General features: G+C 33.2%; 3 protein-coding genes across 4 annotated transcripts; 2 read left to right on the top strand and 1 right to left on the bottom strand.

Moving 5' to 3' along the window:
- On the top strand, positions 15500-19892 carry LOC109347899 (U-box domain-containing protein 44-like). The gene is made up of 3 exons (XM_019588016.1): positions 15500-17229; positions 17305-17605; positions 18248-19892. Exons 1-3 carry the CDS (start codon positions 16492-16494, stop codon positions 19699-19701), a joined length of 2493 nt encoding a protein of 830 aa, XP_019443561.1. The 5' UTR covers positions 15500-16491; the 3' UTR covers positions 19702-19892.
- On the top strand, positions 21113-23434 carry LOC109347018 (peptidyl-prolyl cis-trans isomerase FKBP53). The gene is made up of 6 exons (XM_019586752.1): positions 21113-21174; positions 21983-22229; positions 22350-22437; positions 22518-22559; positions 22642-22690; positions 23004-23434. Exons 1-6 carry the CDS (start codon positions 21113-21115, stop codon positions 23083-23085), a joined length of 570 nt encoding a protein of 189 aa, XP_019442297.1. The 3' UTR covers positions 23086-23434.
- LOC109347898 lies at positions 24124-26492 on the bottom strand. Of its 2 annotated transcripts, XM_019588015.1 has the most exons (4): positions 26227-26492; positions 24980-25202; positions 24541-24843; positions 24124-24483 (listed from the first exon to the last, which is right to left on the bottom strand). In XM_019588015.1, coding segments are annotated over exons 1-4 (699 nt in total). In that variant the 5' UTR covers positions 26398-26492; the 3' UTR covers positions 24124-24481. The 2 variants fall into 2 exon arrangements, with proteins under 2 accessions (XP_019443560.1, XP_019443559.1); XM_019588014.1 differs by having other exon boundaries at positions 24124-24843.

Genomic DNA, 27631 nt, shown 5'->3' with positions numbered 1-27631 from the left:
TCAACAAAGCCGAGATGGCGAACAAAGAATAAAACCGAGTTCTCTTACTTACAAAAAGGACATAATGAAAATGAGAGTAATAACCTCTCAACAAATTGGCACTTCTGTCAGGACGATTTGTTGAGGGGGATAAACTCCCAATAAAATACACCGGAAAGGAATTATCAATTGAAATATTGCAAGGAACTACTAAAGAAATTTGATATGGAGCAATGTAAAGATGCATCTACTACTATGGCGTCCTCATGCTATCTGGATAAAGATGAAAAGTTATCGAGGTAACAAAATATCGTGGGATTACCAGCTCTTTATTATATTTGACTACAAGTCGCCCCGATATTAAGTTTAGTGTTTGTATGTGTGCTAGATTTCAAGTTTTGCCTAAAGATTCATTATATTGCTGTTAAACGTATCATGAGATATTTAAAAGGAACAATAAATATGGGATTATGGTATCCTAGGGATGCCTCATTATCCTTGATAGGTTACTCTGATTCCGACTTTGCTGAGTGTAAGTTGGATCGATAGAGCACTAGTGGGACTTGTCATCTATTAGGCAGTTCCTTAGTGGCATGGCACAGCAAAAAGCAAGCATGTGTTGCTTTGTCCACCGCAAAAGCGGAATATATAGATGTTGGCGTGTGTTGCGCTCAAATCCTTTGGATGAAGCAGCAACTTAAGGACTTTGTGCTTAAACTAGAAAAGATCCCAATTAAGTGCGATAATACGAGTGCCATCAACCTTTCCAAGAATCCCGTCTTGCATTCGAGAATCAAGCATATAGAGATCAGGCATCACTTTTTACGTGATCATGTTCAAAAAGGCGTTTGTATGCTAGAATTTGTAGAAACCTCTAAGCAATGAGCAGATATTTTCACCAAGCCCCTCTCATGAGATACCTTCTATTTTCTTCGAAGAGAACTAGGAATCCTTGATGAAAAATATCTTGATTGAGTTTATGTTATTACCTTGCATGATTATTTGCCTTGTATGCTTCAAAATGAAAGTATGTTGAATGCTAGTTATTCCTTATATGATCCATGATTCTATAAATAAGCTTTATGTATATATGTAACTGCTCAATATTGCATTCTATAAGTTAGAAATCTTTGCATGCTTTTAAACATCCAAAACGCTCTTGATTTTGTATCTGATGCTATTTAATCGATTAAGGCCTTATTTTAATCGATTACCTAGGTGCATTTTTTTTTTAAAAAAACTGTTATTTTTTAACTTCGTTAATCGATTAAGTCTGGTAATTAATCGATTAACGACACTAGTTAAATAGAAACAAAAACGTTTCTGGGCATTTTTCAAAACCACCCTCGTCCCTTTTTCTCTCAAATCTCAGAGGAACAAGTTCAATATCAATCCTAAACTTTAACCTAGCCTAAAACCGAATACTCCAACCCCATTCCACTCCATAAACCTTCTTCTCCAAATCAACTCGGTTTTCAGCTACAAATGGAAAGAGGTCGTGCAAAAAGGATTAAAACAACCGCTCAACATCCACCACGTGCTCCAAAAGTCGTATCTTCGAATCAACAAGTGAGGCAGGACCATGGAGACCCTTATTACTCTTTGATTTTGCAAGAGACTCGGTTACTCAAGTTTCAAGGAAGAAAACCTACATACATAAGGTATGCCAACTTAACTTGGTTAGTGGAACAAAACTTCGATTTTCCGCATGGAATGCAAGCACAAGGGGTTGTCCCCTTTTTGGAATTGAAAGGTAACATTTACCCTGCTCTAGTTAGGAAATATTATGCTAATTTTAGATACAAGGATGGGAAGCATTGGTCTATGGTAACTGGAAAATTATTTGAGCTGAATGATGACATATTCATGAATGTGGGTGGATTGTCGAGTAATGGTGCTAGTTTAGGAGATTGTGACTAGGTTAACAAATCTTTTGATGCTGCTGATGTATAAAAGTCGTGTTTGAGGAGACCTCAATTATATGTTGAAGGTGAATTGACAAAAGTTGGGTCGTTATCCGTAGAGAATAGGCTCCTGCAATATTTGATTGCATACATACTGATTCAAAGGAACACAAATTATGCACAACCTACCATGAATGATTTGAGGTTTATGTACGCTGTCAAGGAAAATGTGATGATTAATTGGCCTCAACAGATCCTGAAGGTCATGTATAGTGTCTCTACATCGCAATCGAAGTTGCTTCCCTACAGTATTTTCATCTCGCGCATTATTGACTATCTAAATATTGATGTTTCTGATACTATTGTTGTGGAATGTTCTGATTAAGATCATTTGATTGGTGAAAGTTTGATTTACAAGATAGGCATATACAAGTATGGCAACACTAGGCAATACCATGAGGATTTCAACACTATGAACCTCGACCCATCTAGTGAGGATGATCAAGATGAAACACATGAGCCAAATACTACAACTCAGGGGGAGTCTTCTAGAAATGCAACATAAGAACCAGCCTTTGGACAAGCTCACTTGGATGCTATGGAACAACGTCTTAACAATAGGATGGATGTTCATTTTCAGTCTTTGAATGACACATACCATATGGATTTAGAGAACTTTGAGGAGCGTCAAAATTGCTGCATAGACAATCATTATCAATCCTTGAGGAACTTCGTTCAGACAACTGCAGATTCACAAAGCAAGAGGTTTTGTGCCGAGTTCAACAAGTTGAGCATCCTCATCAAGGGTGATGGTGGCACGATCATTCCTGACAATAAAAACCCTCCATCTCATTCCTAGTTAGGAGACCTTATATCCTTAGGTTTATCCTTCCTAGTTTATGGATTATGTTGATCCTTGCTTTCCTCTTAAGAACTTCTTTTTCTATTTTGCTTTTGCATTTGGACTGTAATAGCTAAACTACTTATCTTCTACTAAACTTGTATTGGTATTATGCTTAATTCTACCTTGTTGTGTACATTTGGAAGTAATGTGTTAATGTTTTCAAATTGTCTATTTCATGCTTAATGGTTAATTATGTCGTAAATAGTATGGATTTATGTTTAATGGATCTTGATCATGTTTGGTGTATGTACCCCTGCTGATTAATTAAGCCTGTTGTTTACTGTTCATTTATATTAATGCTTAATCATTCCATGCTTAATTTGAATTAACATAGTCTATTATGCCATTAAATCAGTTTTGTCACTATTTACAGTCAATTTAATCGATTAAGTACTGCTTTTAATCGATTAAATCATATAAAAATGAGCATTTGTGTAATTTTCTTACAGCTGGTTGATTAATTAAACGCCCAAAATTAATTGATTAATTACAGTCTGTCTTAACCATAATAACTCCTCTGACTTTTGAATAGAATTGAATATTTGTATGTTTTTTATAATGTCAAAAGGGGGAGAAAGGTTGCTTGTTGTGTTTGATGTTATTTGCAGGTTGTAAAATAGCTTCCGTAATAATCATTGCTTACCTAAGGGGGAGAGAAAGTGCTTCAACTTTGAATTCACAACCACTATGCAAATGTACAACATAATAGCTTCCGTAATAATCATTGCTCACCTAAGGGGGAGAGCAAGCGCTTCAACTTTGAATTCTCAACCGCTATGCAAATGTACAACATCGTCAATCTATTTCATCAAATTTAATGTGGTGTTTGATGTGGTGTTTGTCATCATCAAAAAGGGGGAGATTAAAAGTGAAAAGTGTCAAGGATTGCACTAGCAATGTTTTGCCTATGTTTTGATGAAGACAAGAAGTTAGTAAAAGCTTGAAGATGGCTCAACAATCAACATGCCTAGAACTCAATGGTCATGTCTAGACTAGGTTATATCAATAGAATTATATTTCTAAGTAGTCTGGGATGTGTGCCTTAGTTAGTGAGTATGTTAGGTAAACCTAGATGCAAGTCTCATAAGCCATTAATATTGTCATATCATATTCATCAGGCATATCATCTAGTTTATTATATGTTCATGCATTAATCATACATGTTATATGTGCATATTAGGCATAACATAATTGCTAAAACATGTATAGGATTCAATCATAACATATAAGTAGTATACCATTTAATCATGTATTGATATATGTTGGCTAATCGATTAAGGTGGTGACTTAATCGATTAACATGTCTGTTTTATGTTATAACTGTTTTCTGTTTTAACTGCGTAACTGAAAATAACGGTTTGAAGGGTCAAATCTATTTTGTATAAGTTATGGAAAATTGCAGAAACGTGTGGCATTGCATATTATTGTTTAGGAACTATTGGAGAGCATATTTTCGTGATTTACTATATTATAGGCAGAAGAGAGATGCATGTGTGAGAAAGAGAGATTAACATGCTTAGTTGATATTGTTCATGAGGTATTGCATGTTGTTTTCATGTGCTTAATCTCATTCATTCTTTCTTGCATGTTCGTGCATTATGATTAGAGATTTTTAGAGAAAGATTTTGTGTTATATATTTTGTATTAACTCACATACATTCATGACGGCTTGTGTTACTTGAGTGTGGGTTAATCTTTGAGTTTTCATTGTTGTAATTTGAGCATTTTAGTGCTTAGTAAAACTCTATTTTTGTATATTGTTTTGTACTTTGGGTTTTGTCTCTTGGTGTCTTACCACCATTGAGATTGAGTGAATCTTCACCAAGATTTGGAGGTCTTGAATTCAGAGCGAGAATCTTAGCTGGGGCTAGATCGCGAGAAAGGTTTTCTCAGGCGATAAGGATAGTCAAACCAAGGTTAGAGGTTCTTGGAATTCAAGAAAGAAGCGTCCAGAGTCTTGTAATTGAATTGGTGTATGTGACAATACAAAGTTTTCAATATAGTGAAGAGAAATCTCCCAAGATCAGAAGGGGAGGCCTGGAGGTAGTTTGCAAGTGGACCCACAAACGAACCAGGATAAAAATCCATTTGTGCAAGTTGTTCTCCCTCAATCTCTTTCATAATTCACATTGTTTTAATTCGTGTTTGAAGCTAATATTTTGCATACTGATACTTTGCTATATCCTTGATAATTGTGCATAAAAATATATGTTGTATCTCTCCTTGTTTGTTGGTAAATAACTGCGCAATTAGTCAATCTGGTAATTATGTTTCTGTTACGTGTTAATCGATTAAGCCCACTGGTTAATCGATCACATGTGCTATTTTTCCAGAACCGAGTTTTGGTGCGAGAAGCAGTAATTGATAACCGCTACACCTATTCAACCCCCTTCTAGGTGTGTCTAGACCACTAATACCTAACATTTTTGACCTCATAGCGTGAAACGATATACATGACTTTGAGATAAATACAATAAGACCGTACACAAGCCAATTATTTGATGGAAATTAGAGAATCAATTATGCGATCACATGTGGAACAATCCTATATTTCAAGTAAATATCGATTTTGGTCCCTAAAAATTTGTGCACCGATTTGGTTTATGAGTGTAAAAAACAATTATGACACCAAAAAATTATTGATGACTCATGGACTATGTTGCTTTCTTTAAGATGTTCTATGACACTGTCAAAAAATTCTGCAAACTAATTATCAACCACAACGCTCCTAAAATAAAACAACACATATCATTATATTGGAGACCTACTACACTGTGAAAATTGTTCTAAAATTACACTCACAAATATGACTAATGTCACTCTCTATGGCTATTGCCATTGTGTAAAGTAACAAAAAGATAGATGGAGAAGAACACTGAAAATGCTTCGCAGATAAAGAGAGTGAGAAAGAAGAAGTCGATGGAAATGTGTCTCAACTATTATATTTTGGCAAGAGTTTGATGGCTCTATTTATAGGTGTGAGAACCTAAATGGCTAGAAAACAACGATCTAGATTGCATCTGTTGTTAAAGATTGACGACTGGATGAAGCGCAGGCGGAGAGGACATTGGCATGTGTAGACCATACGCTGGCATGTGCAGGACATATGTTCGCTTATGTAGGACGTATGCTAGCTTATGCGCAATGTTCAAAATGTGTCTTTGACGTGTGCCAAACATTCACAATGTTTGTCAGACTTGTGCTTATGTGTGAGGAATTGCTAACATGATTTGGTCTATTTTTTAAATAAATATTGTCACTTTATCAAAAAAGATTTATAAGGTTGACATTGATGCTTTCATACTCAATTTATCATACACTTGCACTGATGTTGGAAATTTTTTTTATACTTGGATCATATTGTGTTGCATTAGATTTATAATCAAATTATTATATTTCTTTAAGAATTTCTCATTGTAAAGAGAGTGGACAAAAGAAATTACATCTTTTGACCTGATAATCTTAATACTAATGATTACACTTGCTTATCTCAGGTCTTTTATATCTAAGTTGTTACAAAACCATGATTTCACATTATTCACAACATGAATGTTGAAACCAAATATAAATAGATCCTCTAAATAAAGACATATGATAGCACAAATGTCATTTCCAGACTTGTGAAAAATGTATTGTCACGTTCATTCACCTTAAACTCATCACAAACAATTAAATTGTCAAATTTTTCATGTCACTGCTAAGGTGCTAGCTTTAGTCCATACAAAAACTTATCTAACTCACACACCTTAATTTCTTGTCCTTGAATTACAAACCCTTTAGGTTGCTCCATTTAGATTTCTTTTTCCAATTGACCATTTAAAAAATGGTTTTAACATTCATTTGGTATACTACTAAATCATATAATCCAACCAGAGAAATCAATACTATATTTTGATAAAAAAATGGAAAGGTGTCAAAAAAATCATATTCTCTTTTTGCCTCAAACCTTTTGCTACAAGGAGAGACTCATTAGCCTAGTTACCATTATTTAATATCTAGTAATATCAATTCTTCTTGAAGGTTTTTTGAATCCTCCTATAATGTATAGGTCACATAATCAGACCCACTGTCTTTAGTATTTCTTGATCTATTACTCCTTCTAGGTTCTATTTCTATGTTTTAGTTGTTATCATTACTCGTGATCACAATAATGTGTCTGGCTGAGAAGCCCCCACTATTTCTCAATCTGAAAGGAAGTTTATTTTCATAAAAGTCAACACCATCAGACTATATGATTACTTTTGATTATAAGTAAAAACTCTCTTTAAGGTCAAGGATTTGAACATAAGCCAAACAACTCCTAGTTTACAAATAAGAAAATTTTGGTTGTCTATTATTTAATATCTTCTATGTGGATGTTTTGCTTTTTGTTTTGGGGACTCTATTTAGCATATAACATATAATTAATAACATTTTTTTACATAAGATACAACATTTAAGAAACAATATCTAAATTCAATTGTAGTATCTCAAAAATATTTAAATTCAATTGTAGTATCCCAAAAATATCTAAATTCAATTTTTTCCATGTATTTTCTGTGATCATCTCTTACAATATGAGTGATGAAATTTTCTTGATACTAAAGAATGGATGGTGAACCAATAATGCATTTTATACGTCTATCAAATTCAAATGCATGACCTTAGATTTGGTGAAACCACACTCTTCAAACTTCACGTACATTATAGAATCACATGAATGCAATATACTAATATTTACATTTTAAACAAGTTTTATACCTTAAAGGAAAAATTTATATTGATGTCATTTGTTGCAAAAATTTATACTTTTATAGGAGATTTACTTAAAGATGATAAATACTATTATCATAGAGTTGATTTCATTCAAGTCAAATCCCAGAAGCACACCTGAAGATATCCATAAAGAATATGATGAACGAAATTACATATCATTTATCATGTATCAAACTCCATGTATGTGGTGGAACATGTACATTCTTTAGTCCTCAAAGACATTATGCATAATTGTTGGTTATGACTTAAAGTTTCTCATTTCTAAAGATCGGGTGTTATAATTGGAAGTTGATTGCTTTATTGGGATGACTTGGGGACTATAACCCTTATTTACAAGAAATAGATGATATTTCCTTAAGAGTGATGTCCCTTTGAATTTAGACTCTATTGTGAAGAATGACCTCTTTTGAAGTCAAACTCTTTCATGAAGAGTGATGCTCCACTCTTTCATGAACATTGACACACAATTGAGAGGGTCATGAAATATCTCTAGAAACCATGAACCTTGATTATAAAAGGCTTCCCTTGTCCTTGAAAGATATAAGGTTGCAAATTGGAATACTTTTTCAGTTGAATCCAAAGAAATCATAGGCTATTGATTTAGCATAGTTGAAGGGAGTTGTGTTGGGAGATCTTCATCCATGGGATATACTATTCTTCCATAGGCTAAGTGAAAGAAGCATAGAAGTGAGCTTGACACCACATCTTGACCAAAAACCTTAAGACATTAGGTCTATGGGTCCATCCACTTATATGTTCTTTAACTCATCCATTTTTTCTCAATGCGAGACTTCTTCATTCATACTTGGAATACCCAATAGGTTGTTTCTTGGAAATCAAAGAATCAAACTGTTTTGGCTCTATGGAATCTGAGATGATAGCGCTAGCAACTATCAGTGAAGAATCACGTTGGCTAAGAGGCTTGCTTGTAGAGATTCCTCTATGATAAAAACTAATACCACCCATGTTGATCCATTTTGATAGTAACGCGACTATTACAAAAATTGAGAATTGTTATTACAACAGTAAGAAGTGATACATACATAAACACAATAGTGTTAGAGAGTTACTCTCGACTATAGTTGTTAGAGTGAATCCTATACAATCGTAAAAATCTAGCATATCCTGTGACGAAAAACTCGCTAGAGAGAAAGTCTAAAGTATTTCTGAAAGAATGAAACTATTATCCTTAAAGAGATGAATCACTCTGGATGGTAATCCGACCAAAGTTACAGGAGATTCAAAGAATAGGTTCAATGGATAATAACAAGTCATAAAGTGATATGAAATGAGCATGTTATAGAAGAAGCGTGATTCTTGAAGTAATGTGAGGTTAAGTTAATAAAAACTCTTAATGAGAAATATACAGTAATAGGAGTGGAGTATCTAGGCTACAATAAGATTCTTGATAGACTTATCTATGTGGATGCGGAAGTATGGTATGCTTCCTATGAAATTGTTGGATATAAATTTCTAGAGTGTTTGATATACTAAGACACACATGCATGACATTTTAACACACAAACGTTATACAAAAAACTCTTCAAAAAATTGTGTGTGGTTTGATGTCAGATATGGAGTTCAAGACTACAAGTCACTCTAGTAAATATGAATCTTACTCATTATGCAAATGTTCAAGTTGTAAGATATTTTTATTTATGCACAATCTTATATAATTTGCTGCTACTCTTATGTACTTAATTTTTTTAATTTTAAGTGGGGGCTTGTTAGCTTTTGAGTATGAAATAAAAAAGGAGAAGTCCTATATTGGGTAGAGGAAACATGTGAGTTGTGTTTATAAGTAAGAATTATGCTATCTGGAGTGTGATCCAAATGGTACAAAGGTCTTGTACCGGAGGAGGATGCACACAACATGACCACCACAAAGATGTTCTGCCACAACTGATGCTACTCATGTTAATCTGACATTTCATTTTTGTATAAACATACCTTGATTTTTCTGTTTGTTTTGGTTCTTTGCCTATAAACATAGGGGGCCTCACTTCAGAAAAGAACGCCAATTAAGATGTGATTCCTTGACTTCTTTTTTCTCCCTCTTATTCTCTGCTGATACTCTGTGATGAACATTGACACACAATTGAGAGTGTCAGGAAATATCTCTAGAAACCATGAACCTTGATTATAAAAGGCTTCCCTTGTCCTTGAAAGATATAAGGTTGCAAATTGGAATACTTTTTCAGTTGAATCCAAAGAAATCATAGGCTATTGATTTAGCATAGTTGAAGGGAGTTGTGTTGGGAGATCTTCATCCATGGGATATACTATTCTTCCATAGGCTAAGTGAAAGAAGCATAGAAGTGAGCTTGACACCACATCTTGACCAAAAACCTTAAGACATTAGGTCTATGGGTCCATCCACTTATATGTTCTTTAACTCATCCATTTTTTCTCAATGCGAGACTTCTTCATTCATACTTGGAATACCCAATAGGTTGTTTCTTGGAAATCAAAGAATCAAACTGTTTTGGCTCTATGGAATCTGAGATGATAGCGCTAGCAACTATCAGTGAAGAATCACGTTGGCTAAGAGGCTTGCTTGTAGAGATTCCTCTATGATAAAAACTAATACCACCCATGTTGATCCATTTTGATAGTAACGCGACTATTACAAAAATTGAGAATTGTTATTACAACAGTAAGAAGTGATACATACATAAACACAATAGTGTTAGAGAGTTACTCTCGACTATAGTTGTTAGAGTGAATCCTATACAATCGTAAAAATCTAGCATATCCTGTGACGAAAAACTCGCTAGAGAGAAAGTCTAAAGTATTTCTGAAAGAATGAAACTATTATCCTTAAAGAGATGAATCACTCTGGATGGTAATCCGACCAAAGTTACAGGAGATTCAAAGAATAGGTTCAATGGATAATAACAAGTCATAAAGTGATATGAAATGAGCATGTTATAGAAGAAGCGTGATTCTTGAAGTAATGTGAGGTTAAGTTAATAAAAACTCTTAATGAGAAATATACAGTAATAGGAGTGGAGTATCTAGGCTACAATAAGATTCTTGATAGACTTATCTATGTGGATGCGGAAGTATGGTATGCTTCCTATGAAATTGTTGGATATAAATTTCTAGAGTGTTTGATATACTAAGACACACATGCATGACATTTTAACACACAAACGTTATACAAAAAACTCTTCAAAAAATTGTGTGTGGTTTGATGTCAGATATGGAGTTCAAGACTACAAGTCACTCTAGTAAATATGAATCTTACTCATTATGCAAATGTTCAAGTTGTAAGATATTTTTATTTATGCACAATCTTATATAATTTGCTGCTACTCTTATGTACTTAATTTTTTTAATTTTAAGTGGGGGCTTGTTAGCTTTTGAGTATGAAATAAAAAAGGAGAAGTCCTATATTGGGTAGAGGAAACATGTGAGTTGTGTTTATAAGTAAGAATTATGCTATCTGGAGTGTGATCCAAATGGTACAAAGGTCTTGTACCGGAGGAGGATGCACACAACATGACCACCACAAAGATGTTCTGCCACAACTGATGCTACTCATGTTAATCTGACATTTCATTTTTGTATAAACATACCTTGATTTTTCTGTTTGTTTTGGTTCTTTGCCTATAAACATAGGGGGCCTCACTTCAGAAAAGAACGCCAATTAAGATGTGATTCCTTGACTTCTTTTTTCTCCCTCTTATTCTCTGCTGATGCATTTCCTTCATTCTTCTTTCTCTTTCCTTCTATGGTACTTTAGAGTGGCAATAGCCACACATAGTGATATTAGTCATACATAGTGGCATTAGCCATACAGATTTGTATTAGCCATATAGCACAACATTAGTCATATTTATAGGTATAATTCTATAACGATTCCCACACTACATTGGGATGTCTAATATAATGGAGGATAGTCTACTTGCACATTTTTAACAATATCATAAAAAGTCTTAAAGAAAGAAATCTAGTCCTTGGCCAATAATTTTTTATGTGCCATTAATTATTATTTTTAATTCGTTTCCAACAAAACTAGAATTCTTAACTATCTTAATTATAACTCATTACTAGATTTTTACTTCACTTCATAAATAATATACGCTTTATACAATTGGTCTAGGTGTAGGTTAGTTTTATTGGACATGATAGAGATTTGGCACACTACAAATTATGTATAGATCATATGCAAGCCAACAATCTAGTAATTCTCAACATACATATTATGTAGCATGTTGTTTTAACTAACTATTGTTCTCCTCTCCATTAATAAAGAGGTAAGTAGTTGTTTTTCCTTATATTTTCAGTAATAAACATATGATTTCATGGTAAATAAAGGAATAATTGTCATTATATATTATTTTTTGTATGATATTTCGTGGCACTTGACACTCCATTGTCATCTTGTAGTTTAAGTGGTTGTCATATAATGGTTTAGATAAAACCTATCATGTCCGATCCTCCAAGATAAAAATTATTGAATATATGTACGACATTGATTTGTTTCTTGATTGTGAAGTGACATCAAATAAACATGGTTAAACTCCAATTTGGAATGGTTCAAGAAGTGCCACAAAATGTTAGAAATTTTGATGTCCCCCATAGAATTGATAAACATGATAATCAAATGCAAATGAGATAAACATGCACAATGAATAAAATTTTGGAGTGACCGTAAAAATCAAATTTTGCAAGGACCATTACTTAAAGGTCCATTGCATATGCAAGAATGTATGAATTGCTAACTCACTAACTCCAACCCTTTTTATCAACCAATTGACTCCTGCAAGATTACATATCATACACTATCTTTCAATTCCTCAAGCCCTGACACCGCAAGCTCCCATGTCCCAGATGTTCGTAATTCAACTGCGAAAAATGTCATTTTGATATCATCCATCATCCCAACACCACTTTGAATATTTCAACGTCACTCATTTGCTGCAACTATGAGTGATTTTCATACTAATTTGTTTGTTGTGAATATCGATACCCCTAAATTAGCAAGTGCCATACTTCAACGGTCTATCCTAAAATTTTGATCAACATGATTCCGGTCTTAGTTCTTCCAACTTCCAAGGTACATAAAAAAATATTTATAGAACAATCAAATGAAGAACAAAGTGGACGTGGACTCCAACTACCCGAACGAAAGAGGCACACGCCTTAGTGTGAGACTAAGACTCATTTGGGAGGAGACTAAATCAATTATGTTTGTTTCGTTTTCAATCTAATTTAATAACATAGATTATTTTTTCATTTACTTGATATTATTGGCTGAAGAAATAATTGCGTCATTTACTCGTTAATCCATACCACTGTACATGACTTCAAATCCAGGCCCAACACGATGTTAAAAGAGTATTTGCACAATACGACTTGTAAATTTAAAAAACAAATGGGTCAAGTTGGAAAATTGAAAATAAATAGATCACTCAGAAGCTATCTTAGTCGATTGGGACCTCTGAGCTGGAAATTAAAACAATAAATGGGCCAATCATAACTCATGTTGGCCCACCATGAATTCTTGATTGGAAAATTATAAAATAAATGTATCACTCAAAAATCATATTAACTCATCATGACTTCAAAGTTGGAAATTAAAAAAATAAATGGGTCACTCAAAAAAATGTGTTGGTCTATCCTAACTTAAGTTAGGTTTTTTAAATAAAGTGGAACATTATGAAGTCATGTGGCCAAATGTGACTTCTAAGTTAGAGAGGTAACTCACCTTCCTTTTATTTCCTTCCGTCTCACTAAGTTTCATTTCGGCCCCTCCAAACTTTTAACACATTAAAATAAATTTTAAAATGAAGTTATCATATATAAGGTTGTATCCCGTGTTAGCTTAGTCTAAAATGAAAGAGGAGGAGGATGATGCTTCTAGAGTGAGTATATGATGAAGAGAGAAAATATAAGAAGTTTAGAATTACATGTACGATTTTTACAAATTATTGTATTCTACTCTTATTATAATCGTAACACAAATGTTCTATCCTTACACCAAAAGATATACTCTATGATAACACATGTTCTAATATTCCTAACAATTTATTAATAATTTTATTCTAATATGGTAAAATCAAGGCTAATAGATGGTTTTTTGAATTTTTAAATTCGACCAGGTTAAGATCTCGTTCATGGGCATCTTTAAGACAAGTCAAGGGTGAGGTAGTGATCTCTCAACGAGGAGAGAATTTATTAGACAAAACTTTTCCCTAACCCATTATTTATAACTGTTAGGGGTTTTTGTTTCAAAGTATAAATTTATAATTTTAGGAATCATACTCCTATGAATATTATTACTAGGAATGTCACTCTTGGGTATATTAGAATAATATATATTTGGTTAACATTTATATTTTTTGGGAATCACATTCATGAAAACAACTTTAAATGATGTTTGTTTATAATGTATATTCCTGGAAATAGATATATAGTTATCAAAATATCCATATTCTAAAAATATTTTTTATCAATATAGTTATATAGTTGAGAAAGGAAAATTAATATTTTTTGATAAGATATAACTAAGTAACAAACCAAAAAATTGGTATTTGATTACTTATCTAGTAATTGTTTAGAATAAAAAATGTTTTTAAATTACTTATACTAACCTCAAGTGGAGAAGGAATCAAGAGATTAAAAGAATAAATACAACGTCTCTAAAAATTCAAGAATAGAATTAACAAAAGAGAATGCATTATTAACATAAATAAAAATCAAAGTATTATCAATAAGGTATATTAACACTACATATATAATATATAAATCCAAATAAAAAGAAAACTTAGGAATAAATATGAGTACAATTGGAAAGTTATAATTTTTAGACGTGAGAATGAAACATTCACATGCTACTTCAAGGGAATATATTTTTAGACGTGAGAAAGTATTGAAACATGAGAACATAATTTTAGTAGGAAAATTTTAGTAATGTAGTAATGTATATTTCAAAAATGTAGTAATGTATTTTCAAAAAAAATGTAGTAATGTATATTTCAAAAATAAAAACAGATAAAATTTCATAATCCAAATACCAAATCAAGATGAAATGAGCTAAAAATAAAAATCCTAAATTAAGCCTAACATTAATTGCTATAAAAAAATTTCATTATGTTTGTTGATGTGCACCAAGAGTAAGCTTATCTAATAGCACTACTAAATAAGTTTTACCTCCTTAAGGAAACATTACTCATAGTTTCATACACATGTTATGAATCAAACTTCCATCATATTTAGAGAAGTCATTTTATGAAGTTCTAAGTTTGAATTGTGACACATGACAAAATTAAAATTAATGGTCAATATTTTAAAATGTTGATCATTAATTCTAACTTTACTATGTATCACAATCTAAATAGTAGGATTAATTATGAAAATAATAATTTAGAAAGATAAATATACCATGCATTTATTTTAGGATTATGATTAGTATTGTCCATAAATAAGTTTCAATTTGGTTTGATGGCCTAAGCTCCCATACTTATTTTGAGTTAATAAGTTTCATACTTATTTGTATGGACTATATTTCAATTTTCTCATTATATATCAATAAGATATTAATTTAGTGGTATGAATATAAGATTTTATTAGATTTTAAAATAACTAAAAGCTAAAATATTCGATTTTTGAAAGCGACACTTATTAGAATCAGGAAGAGTAACCACACACCTGAAATATAATTATATGAGAAAAAGATATTTACATTAATAGTGTAAATGTTTTTTACATTGTCACTGCATCATCCATCATTAATTTTTTTATTATCATTTATTTTTAAATAAAAATAAATAATATATAAATCTACGATCAGTAAATAGATTTTACACTCAAAATATATGTTAGTTCCTTACCTAGACATTCATATAAAAAACCCTTCTCATTATACCTTCACCTTAATAAAATTCCCATTATATCCCGACCTAGATCCCCACTTGCATCAATCCTAAATAACTTACATGTAACTTGGATAGAACCTTCCTTCTTATGTAATAAACTAATCCACCTACATTTGATTCATGATGAGGTTGGTCACAGTGACTCTTCGAGCACGGCGCCAAACTCATGGAACTCCGACATGCAACGGGATCGTCGTGGTTGTGCGACGGTGTCACTCTGCAGAAGGAGCCACAACGGCGAGAGACGACAGTGTGATTCTGTTATACAGCAGGAGTGGTTTAGACGGAGAATACTGCACGGTGGGTTCAATGGTACTGCAAAGGAGAGCGAATCAGAATTATGTGGAGTAGCATGACCGAGTCAATGACCACTCCGAGTTTAATAACACTGTCTATACCAACATGGAAAGTACACGGTTATTGACTTCGTCTTCCATTTCAACAATCATTTAAGCACATAGGGTGTGATATCTTGACGAGGAAAGAAAGGCAACCACATGTTTTGTATTTAATTCATTGGGTCATAGCCGTCTGACAATGACCCTCACTACACCTTGTCCAATAGCCTATATTCCAAATATCACAAATATTCAACCCCGTGTTTTACCCTTCTTCTTCAACGCCAAGAAGAAGAAAAAATAATTAAGAAATAGTGGGTTGGTCTTAGTCTTTGCAATTTTGATTTCATTTTCTCAAAATTTCTCAATTTTAAGCTTATTAGTCTAAGATAAAGAGACAGGTAATTTGTTTTCTTCCCCTCCTCCCATCTTCTGTATATTTTTTCTGTTTGGTTATTATTGTCTATGTATTATTTGTAAAAAAATTGTCTTAATTTGTTGATAGTTTTGTAGGCAAAGTTTTTTGCAAGGAGAGAGGATACTCTGCAGCTGCCGGAGTTTGAACCCAGATGCTCACATTTTATATCTCACAGCTCTAACAACTCAGTTGCCACCTCTCGGGGTTTTTATCCGGTTATTTATGGTTGGCCACTCCGGGTTCTTCTCTTATATAACTGATAACTGATTCTTATTTTTATGCTCCAATACAGTTTTTCATACACAAGATGGAAAACATGAAAAAGAGAAAATTTTCTGAATTGTTGTCAGAGCTTATAGTTTTGGCTGATGAGGTTGCCTGTTTTGCTAAGAACTCTGACATGGAGGTAGATATTTTTGCTGAGTTTGCCATGTTGGTTGAGAAATTCTCTCCAATCTTCGATGACTTGAGGGATAAAGGTGCCTTCATGGACAAGCCACCTATTAGAAAATCGTTGGAATCACTTGAGAATGAGCTAAGGCGTGCTAAAGCTTTGATAAGAAGCACCAATTTGAGACAACCGATTAAGCAAATTGAGGACATAACTCATGATATTGGTCGATCATTAGGTGTTCTTCTTGTAGCCAGCCTTGAAATGTCCACGGATTTTAGAGAAAAGATTGGTAAATTGCAAAGACAGTTGATGAATGCAAGGTTTGCTGACAATTGGAGTGTAACTTCAAGTCCAATATCAGAGTCTGTTAGTAGTGATAGGAAGGTTAATTGGGAAATAGAAGAGGAAGTAATTAATGTTACTATTGGTGATGTTGTTTTGCAACTTAAGAATGGCAATGATGAAGATTTTGCGGTTGCACTTTTGAGACTAAAGGAGTTCATTAGGAATGAGAATTACCATAGTGGTTTAATTAATGAAGAGGCAATTGTTGCCATTCTCTTCAATCGTCTCGGTTCATGTCAGGCAAACAACAGGCTGGCCATCATTCAATTGTTAAGAAGTATTTCCTTCGCAAATGAAGAGAAAAAGGTAAAATCCTAAAAATTATTTATGTTTCTTGTAAATATGGATATATATGTTGAGTGAAAATGTAATACTGTGCAGGAGAAGATGGCAGATATTGAGTCTTTATCCAAAGTGGTGAAGTCTTTGACACGGGATGCACAAGAGAGGAGAGAAGCAGTGGGGCTGTTGCTTGAACTCTCTATCCTTGCTGAAGTTCGGCGGCGGCTTGGAAGAATTAAGGGGTCTATTGTTATGTTAGTTGCTATCCTTAATGCAGATGACCCCATTGCTTCACATGATGCAGCAAAGTTATTGGAAATATTGTCTAGTAATACTCAAAATGCACTTCATATGGCAGAGGCTGGTTACTTTAGGTCATTAGTGCAGTATTTGAAGGAAGGTGATGCAGAACTTTCTTTAATTTATACATCTCTTCACTTTTCTGGTATTTTTCTGGACGGTCCACTGTTTAACTGTACAAGTAACTTGAAGACATAATTGAATTTTATTTTTATAACTTCCTAGTGGAAGGAGTAAGAAATTGGTGGACTTAGTAGAAACAGCAAAGTCACCATTTGTTTGTAACTAGCTATCTTCTAAACTTATGAAATCTTAACTAATGGCAGCATGTTTATATTGGGTGTATGTGCCACGATCCGAGGAGGAAAGGCTGTGATGTGATAGGCAAAAATCACTTTTTCTTAATTTAGGATAATATAATTTACATTCAACTCCAGTTCTAACTTAATTTGATAGTCTTGGCTTTTTCCCTACTGAATTAACATTTGCTAAACCCAGTATTATGCTGTTTTTTAATTCAGACATGTAGAATGTGGATGCATTTTCTTCTACCTAAATGTTGTATGCATTTATTGGTAAGTTGGTAACAAATTTGTTGTGTGATAACATTTTGATGGGCTTGGTCAATCACTTTCACCTTTAGTTTGTTTATATGCTAGTTTCTAAATTAGAGAATGATCTGAGTTGAAATAAACCTTTATATGTTCCATAAACCTGAAATTTCCAAATCATGTTATTTCAGGATCCGACATGAATAAGATCCTAATGGCAACAGCACTTTCTAGGTTGGAACTTACTGATCACAGCAAACTTGCCCTTGGAGAAGATGGGGCAATTGAGCCCCTTGTCAAAATGTTTAATTCTGGCAAATTTGAGTCCAAGTTCTCAGCTCTCAATGCACTGCAAAATCTGTCTACCTTGACTGAAAATGTGCAACGCTTGATCAAATCCGGAATTGTACGGTCCCTGCTGCAACTTCTTTTCTCTGTAACATCTGTGCTTATGACTCTACGGGAGCCTGCGTCAGCTATTCTTGCTAGAATTGCTCAGTCAGAATCCATTCTTATTAATCAAGATGTGGCTCAGCAGATGCTTTCACTTTTGAATCTTTCCAGCCCTATAATTCAAAGTCATCTACTAGAAGCACTAAATAGCATAGCTTCCCATCCTGGCGCCTCCAAATTGAGAAGAAAAATGAAGGAAAAAGGTGCACTTCATCTACTCTTACCCTTCCTAAAGGAAAATAACACTAAAATCCGGAGTAAGGTCTTGCACTTGCTCTACACTCTATCCAAAGATCTAACAAATGAACTGGCTGAACATCTTGATGAAGCTTATCTTTTCATACTTGTTAATATTGTCGCATCATCAACATTGGCGAGTGAAAAAGCTGCTGCCGTTGGCATACTAAGTAACCTTCCGGCTATTGACAAAAATGTGACAGACATAATGAAGACTGCAAATTTTCTGCCCATTTTGATATCCATTATGAATTCTAGCATAGGAAGTAACTCACCGTCGACAACTAGTTTTGCTGAGAGTGCTGCATGTGTTATTATACGCTTCACAAATTCCTCTGACAAGAAACTACAACTTTATTCAGCAGAACATGGTGTATTTCCATTGCTCGTAAAACTGCTCTCAAGTGGTTCAGCAATCACAAAATCTAAAGCTGCTACTTCTCTTGCTCAACTATCACAAAATTCTCTGACTCTTAGGAAGTCCAGAAAGTCAAGGTGGTTGTGTGTACTGCCCTCAATGGATGCATATTGTGGAGTTCACGGTGGCAACTGCTTTGTCAACAGCACATTTTGTCTAGTAAAGGCAAGTGCTGTGCGTCCACTGATCCGGATATTGGAAGATAAGGAGAGGGAAGCAGTCGAAGCGGCTCTGATTGCCCTTTCAACTCTCTTGCAAGATGAAATTTGGGAAGGTGGTGTCAATTCCATTGCTAAATTTTCCGGGGTACAGGCTATTATAAAGTGTCTTGAATTAGAGGATGCAAAGGTTCAAGAGAAAGCTATATGGATGCTGGAAAGAATATTCCGGGTCGAAGAGTACAGAGTAAAGTATGGAGAATCTGCTCAGGTGGTTCTCATTAATATAGCCCAAAAGAGTGATTCTAGATTGAAGTCAATAGCAGCAAAAGTATTAGCAGAGCTGGAACTCTTGCTAGCTCAATCAAGCTACTTCTGAAATATGCATTTCTATGTGAACAATAATACTATGGCGTTGATTTTTTGTGTTCCATTCATTTTTATTTTTTGGTGTACATGCTTTTATTTTATGTTGTTTGGGGTGAGCCACACAATGCGCCATTCTGGTGTGTCAATATATGTAATTTATGAAGATGGTAAAGAATGCGTGGTTGTGGAGCATATGGTGCAGACACCATATTAAATGAGAACATTTGAATGATAAAGGTAAGATAAGGGCTAAGAGGCCATGACCGGATGACCCTAATCTAAAGAACCAAATATGACGCATCTTTGATATTATTGTGATCATAGGACGATATGCTAGGGGACACCCTAATGAGTTTACAATGAAAAGTGTTCAAGAAAATGTAATGTGAAGAATTGAGCTCTAGCATAATTCATGTTAGTGGAAATGAGTTAACGAACAGTGACTATATTTATGGTATGTTTCAATGGAGGAGGGATGATTAATGATTTCAATAGAGGAGATAGAGAGAAGGGAAACTCCCTGGTTTTATTAAACTAGAGTGTAGGGGAGGAAAAATAACTCCCTGGTTTTATAATTTTAATTTCCCTTTACAAACCCCCACTTTGGAGGGAGCCAAAATTAGAATGGGAGAGATTTTGACCCCAATTTTGAAAGAGACAAGATGAACACGAGAAGGAGTTGAATTGTATATATCAGTATTTAAGTATTGATTTAATTTTTATATTGCTTAGCTGAACTTTTGTTCAGACATGTGAGTGTACAGAAACATGTAGATATGTTTGATTAATATATGTTTAAGAATGTATACAATCAGACTCGTGTAAAAGTAACTTAAATGGATAACACCTTCGATTGGAACAGTGCTTAATATAGAGCAATAAAGGTAGTGTATGGACACATTTTATCTTTCACTCATACACTGGCTAAGTCTAGTCCTTGACAGCACCAAGATTTATGATCAAATTATAGATTTTACAAGTTAACAAAGTCTCTTCATACATCTAAGTATTCTTTTAACTTATTCTCTTCAAGCTCTAGATCATTAAAAAACAAAGTATCTCCAAGCACTCGAGTAAAAAATTCCTCTCCAGGAATCTCAGTAGACAAGGCTTTACCACACCTACACAATTATTCAACACCTCTAGGCACGAACTAGTGTTTTTCTTAATCAAGTCTCTTTACGCTCATTGTAATATTATTATTTGTTAACCAAGTCTCTTGAAACTCGTTGCTGAAGCATCTTTGTTAACCAAGTCTCTACATACTTATTGCCCAATCTTTTTGTTAGCTATTTGTATACTTGTTGTTTCTTTACTTAGCCTCTTCAAACTTGGTCCAAGTATTTTTTATATTGGTCTCTTCAAAGTATCTCTAAGTATTCTTTATTATTATAGCCTCTATAGGCTTCTCATAAATTAGAATGACAGTTGTTGAAATAATTACTAATTTGCAACCAAATGCAAATATTCTATTTATAGATGTGTAAGTGGCACCAACTCAAACCCCAATCAGTGTGACTGAACTGAATCAAACTATAAAATATGATTCGATTTGGTTTTTTTTAAGGAACTATTTAAATTTGGTTTAATTCATATTTTTAGAAATTTAAGAACCGTTCAAACCGAACGTATATTAAAGAAATATATAGTATGAAATAATGTTGTACAATTAATTGATTTCTTCACCTTATGGCTTAAAATACCAATTTTGTGTGAACGAAATGTTATATGTGTTACTAAATTATTATATATATAGATGTTATTATTATATATTTTATTATTTACTAAATTGTTATGTATATGTATGCTACTTTTTCAATGACTTAATGATTTGGAACTTATCTTCTAACTTTCACGGGATTGGGCTTGAAACCAGCATATACCAATATATGTAACTAATTGCAATATATTTTATGAATTGTATTGTTATATATGTTACTAAATTGTAATTTGTTACCCACGGACGTTGGTTCAAGTGGTACATAATATTGGTATGCAAATGTGTTCCTCTTTTGTTGACTAATCCTCCTCAGAACACTTTGTCAACTGAACTAAAATTCTACTGGAAATTGACTTTTCCTTCTCAGTTTATGTTTCTATTTCAATAAACTGGAATTCAATTCCCTAAGATGTCAAATCTTCAAGTCTTGTTTGGTTCTCTGTTTACAAAGGGTTGCATATTCAATTAAACTTTATTTTCTTTGCTTGAGACATTAAAGCTTGGAAATTTAGGAGGCTGGATCTCTTCTGTCCTTTGCTGCACTATTAAAGTTTGTGGTATTTGTTAGCAGGGTCCTTGTTGAGAAGAAAAACAAGAAGAAGAATAAGAAGAAAACGACCAAAGAGTCTGAAGAGGCAACTACTCCAAATCAAATTGCTAACACTGTTGAAAATAAGGATTTATCCATCTCAGAGAAATCAGGGAAAAAACAGACTGAAGACAAGCCATCTCAAGTTAGAAGCTTTGCAAATGGGTTGGTTATTGAGGAGTTATCTACGGGTAAACCAGATGGCAAAAGTGCTACTCCTGGAAAGAAGGTTACACATCATCTACTAATTTCTAGATAGCTGAATTGACTTAGTTTACCGAGTAGTAATTTTGTTTAACTTGTATTCCAATTTAATTTCTCTTAACACTAACTTATTGTTTGATTTCAGGTCAGTGTTAAATATATTGGCAAACTAAAAAAGAATGGAAAAATATTTGACTCAAATGTGGGGAGAGCAACATTTAAATTTCGCCTTGGTATGTTTTGTGTTGACTTGCTGCATTTGCTGAAAATTTTCTTTTTGTATATACATTTACCTATTTTCTTGTGTTTACAGGTTTAGGACAAGTCATCAAGGGGTGGGAAGTTGGAGTCAATGGTAATGTATAGTCTTACACAATTTTAAGCACTCCAATGTTATTCTTGGTTCTTATTGTAGTTTTCTTTTCTTTTTTCCTCAGGGATGAGGATTGGTGACAAAAGAAGAATCACAGTTCCACCATCTATGGGGTATGGAATTACCCAATGTCTCCTATATTATTTGTTATATCTGAATGATCTTGGAGCGATCAAATTTAATTTGTTATTTGAATTGGATATTACTTCCTTTGTTATTTGATGACTCTTATGTTTTGTTTGAGTTTTGTTATTTAAATCTAGTCATATTTTGAAAATTGTATTTGACACCAGAAATATTTATTTCTGTCCTTTTATATATACTCACATCTAAAAATATATGAAATAATTAAAAGGAACAATTAAATGTTGTCCCAGAATTGTTGTATGAGAAAGAAACATTATTGTTTTGTTTTATGTTACACAGGTATGGAGACAAACGTGCTGGGAGTATACCACCGAATTCTTGGCTTGTATTTGATGTGGAATTGGTTAATGTTGGTGGCTAACTTCAACATTTACTGTCCCTCTTGTTCCACCTTTGAAATGGGTCAACCTCACATCATATATTCACAATCTTTGGTCCTCAGTGGATCAGCCTGAGACTTTTGTAGTATGGTACAAGTTTTGCGGGAAATTTTCTTGGATTGAATTATGAAGAATTATTACAAGTTTTACTAATATAAAAATATTGAAGAGCTTACTCAAGATTGTGTCAAAATCAGCATATTTTAGAAATCATTTCAATTTGTTACTGTCTTTTGGTTTTTCAAACTGAGTCTTTTACATTTCAAGGCTGAACTTAAGACCCTGCCATGTGCTCATGAGATCCATTCCCATTTGCTTATGCTCGTACTCTTGCCTCACTTGGCAGAGTCTCAAGAATCTGCAGTGTCTTACCAATGGAGGTTAGAGTCTGAAGAATATGAAGTTCAGTCTTGTGAGAAGAAATGCTGGTGTGACAGTCTCAAGAGTCTAAACAAGCCACACTATTCATTGATGCATAGAGCATCTTTATCCTTGCAACCCATTGGAGTTGTTTAAATGGGTCTGACTTGAATTTTTTTAATATTTTGCCACACTCCCCTATAATACATCATTTAACCAACTCAACTAATATTTTACTCTATCTCAACAACTCCTAAACTTTTCCCTAAATAGATCCCACAAAATACCTTACACTCTTCAATTTTACCCTGTTTTCTCTTTATGGCCCCACTTAAACCCCATAAGCAACCCCTTAATCCCTACAAATCCTTAAGATATGGTTGCTAAAGCTAAGCAACCCTCTTAAGAACCTGCACTATGGGTGTGTATGTTATATCAGATTTGTTCTTCCACCCTTCAGTTATAAATATTCACTTCCTAATGATTGCTGTGACAGTTGACTTACTTTTCTCCAATTTACTTCAATTGAATTTTGTTTAAAAAGTTTCAACTCAATTACTGGAAAATGTCCTCTGTAAAATATTTAAGTACATTTTGCTACTGTGATATTTCTCTGCTATGAGTCTATGAAATGTAAGAAAAGTGCTTAAGCAAGCTTCAAAAGCACTACTACTACTAGTACTAGAGTGCATGCCAATGTATATTGTAATATCTAAAATTAGCATCTGATCTTGAAGTTGAATATACATTCAACCAAATCATTTATAACAGAAAACTCAGTTACTACAGTACTTACTAATGCCTCATGCTATTTTTGCTAGGCATTTATATTACATTGTAATCTTGCACCTAAAGGAGCATCAATTGCTTGCGCGTATTGATATCGTACTCCGGTAGGGCATCAACTCCTACTACTAAGGGGTGTTTGAGTCCAAAATTCCCCTTCAAGATCTGCCATTGAAGTTGGCTTATTATTAAAGAAACAAGTTAAGTCACTACCACTGCAGGGGAAGCTCCTTTAATTCTAAGGTAAGGTTCAGTTGCTTGTGTTCCAAGTCTATCCAAGAAGTTCTCTGAAGTCCATTTTTTATTGAACCCTGACCACTTCATTTGCATGAAGCTACTCTTCCTCCAAGGACCAATATACATTTTCTTCTCCTTCATTGATTTCTTTGCAGCATCACACATAACTCTTACAAGAGCATTCAGGTACTCAGGCTTCCCTATATAAAACTCTGGCAAAGTTGAAATAAGTTCTTGATATTCTTCTCCTGCTTTTGCAATCTGAAAATGGTCCTTCAGTTCCAACTCTATCAGAAATTTTATCTGCTTCTTCCTTGTTAATGTGCTTGCAATCACTTCAATATACTCATGAGACCCTAAAATACAAAAGCAACAAATGGTTAATATATAGAATACCATGCTACATAAATGTCGATAAGTTCTTGTTTTTGGTCCGAGACATGGTCTGGGACAACAGATACTTATCCGATAAATATAACTCTATGTATATACCTCCTGGGAACTTATGTGTGGTAGTCCATTTTGATAGGCAAAGGTTGGTGGTGAATCCTCTTTCTCTGAGCATAACAACCACTTCTCTTCTCAAACAAGTAGTGCAATCGAAAGAGTTTGTATCAATACAGTTGCAATAATCAGAAGCTTTAACCTCTTCTACGATTTGCTCTACCTCTTTTCTCAATTTCATTCCACTTAACTGGTACCGCTCCAAAATTTCCTATCATAAATAAACACACTTTTCCTTTTACTTCACAACACATTCAAATTATCAAGTTATTATAATGTCATTTATGTGTATTTCTATCTCATCAAACATAACCTGAAACCTCAATGATTGTTAAAAGACAAGAATCTTATTCGACAAAAATGATATTTCATTGTCTAGTACTTATCTCTCTATTAATCGAGAATATTTAAGAATATCCTTGAGGGAATATTTTATTACTTTTTAAGATATCAGGAATATTCCAATTCTTCAAACAAATAATTCAACTTGGATTGAATTATGATTTTATTTAAAGCTGATAAAAGTAATTATTTAAAAGAATCTTACAGCATAATTCTATTGAAAGCTGTGTATCCCCACCAATAAAATATAATATGTAACAAGCAAAATATATTCTTCTACCGATTAATTAGCTAATTGGAGAATTTCTTTTCATGGCCATATTGTGCTTTTCAATCAATTAACTAATTAAGGAATTAATTATTATTTGTAATGTCTAAAAATAGGAAAACAAATTTTGGTAAACTTTTCCTAATATGTGTTTATTTTCTTCATTCACAAAGTTGAATTCAATATCATATTCAAGAGAAATCAAACTCGTTCAAAAACAAATTAACTTAATGTAACAAATTTCTTAGTGTTCTTCCCTTAGTTAAGACATTGATACTTAGAACTAGACTAATTATTGATTTATATCTTTGCCCAATACAAGAATTTCCCAGCACCATAATTGGTTCTATTTCATTTTGCTATGGCAACTCAAGTTTCTACCAAATAAAGACACATAAAATTTGCAGCATTGAAGTGAAACTTTGTAGTCAAAATTCAATTTTTTTTCATCCTCTTATAACTAATATGATGATTCTTATAAGAGGGCACATCTCTAACAAAAAAACATGCATTAGAGGCTATCTTGTCCGAACCGAAAACGTTTACAGATAAACAAAAACATATATTCAACCAAATAATTTTTAGAAAAAATAAATCTCGATCTTACAATCATATAATTATATACCTGAAGCAGTGCAAGTTGAGATTCCCAATACATAGTCCTTTGTGGTGGTTCATTTGAGTAGGTTTCATTTTCCTCCCACCATAGATCCACCGGAGAACCATGTGACTCAGATTCATTAGAATAATAATATTCATCCATGAAACCACAAACATTTTCTTCAAGGCTCTCCATGCCTTTCTAAGAGAAGGTACTAATAAAAGAAAGAAACGTGAAAATGGTGTTGAAAAGAAGAGAAACAAAATGGTTTTTCTCTTCTTTCTTACAACAAAAGAAACATCACATGTTCAATATATATATATGGTTTGGTATATGTCATATGTAGTAATGTGGAAGATAAAATCATGTCCGTTAATTAATTACCCAACTTTTATCACTCCAAATTTTGCTTACCATTTTTTTAGGGATTCTTATTATTACGTATATTGATATACCACTTATCAACCGGTAGTAAAATTAGATAATATAACGTTAATAGAATGATTACTATGATTATAAAATTAAATCTAGTGTAATATTTATGTATTTTCGGTGTAATGATATTTACATGACCAATATTATATATTTAAAAATTAATGATAATTAAATATAAATAATAGAAATTTACACATTGATTCCTTATTTGCGATTTTCGAATAATATATTAATGGTGTATGTATAAAATTCTTATGTTGTTACTATGTTATATTTTTTCATAAAAATATCTCACTTTTTAACCTCTTCTCATATTTATTCTATTTTCCAAATGTTTTTCTATTGTTAAGAATTATTCTAGTTTCTTGCTTTACTTTTTCCCTTTCCTCTCTAAAATAACCTTTATGTTCTTTCTTCATCAAACATAAGTTCAAATTTACTGATCAACGAGCGTTAGTTCAAGTGGTACATACTTGATTCCCCTTAAGTAAGGTCTCGGGTTCGAGTCTTGTGGATGGAAAAAATGTCCGCTGGGAGAGTTAGCCCCACGTACCTGTGATGTTCCCGGCTCGGACAGGATTGCCTCCAGTGCGAGGATACCTGTGGGAAACCAAAAAAATAATTGTAATTTGTTATTAATTGTGAATTCTATTGTTATATATATTATTAATTGTCATATATGTTACTAATTGTGGATTATATTGTTATATATGTGGTGATTCATTTTCTTCTTCCCAAATTATACAATTGTTATATATATATATACTAGCAGTGTACCCGTGCAAGTGCACGGGTCGCTTATTTGTTTATGCATAATGCAAATATAATATACACATACTTTATAATATCAATAAATCATGTATTGAAACATTATATTTCTCATTCATATAGGTGCAATATTAACATTGATTTTTGAGTGTATATGTAGAATATTAACAATTATAAATGTGTTTGTATAAGCATTTATTTGTTGAAAGTGTGATTATAGAAAATA

Source organism: Lupinus angustifolius, chromosome LG05 (genome assembly GCF_001865875.1).
Source record: "Lupinus angustifolius cultivar Tanjil chromosome LG05, LupAngTanjil_v1.0, whole genome shotgun sequence".
NCBI lineage: Eukaryota > Viridiplantae > Streptophyta > Magnoliopsida > Fabales > Fabaceae > Lupinus > Lupinus angustifolius.
The sequence above is the reverse complement of the archived record's forward strand: the minus strand, read 5'-3'. Positions and strand labels throughout refer to the sequence as shown.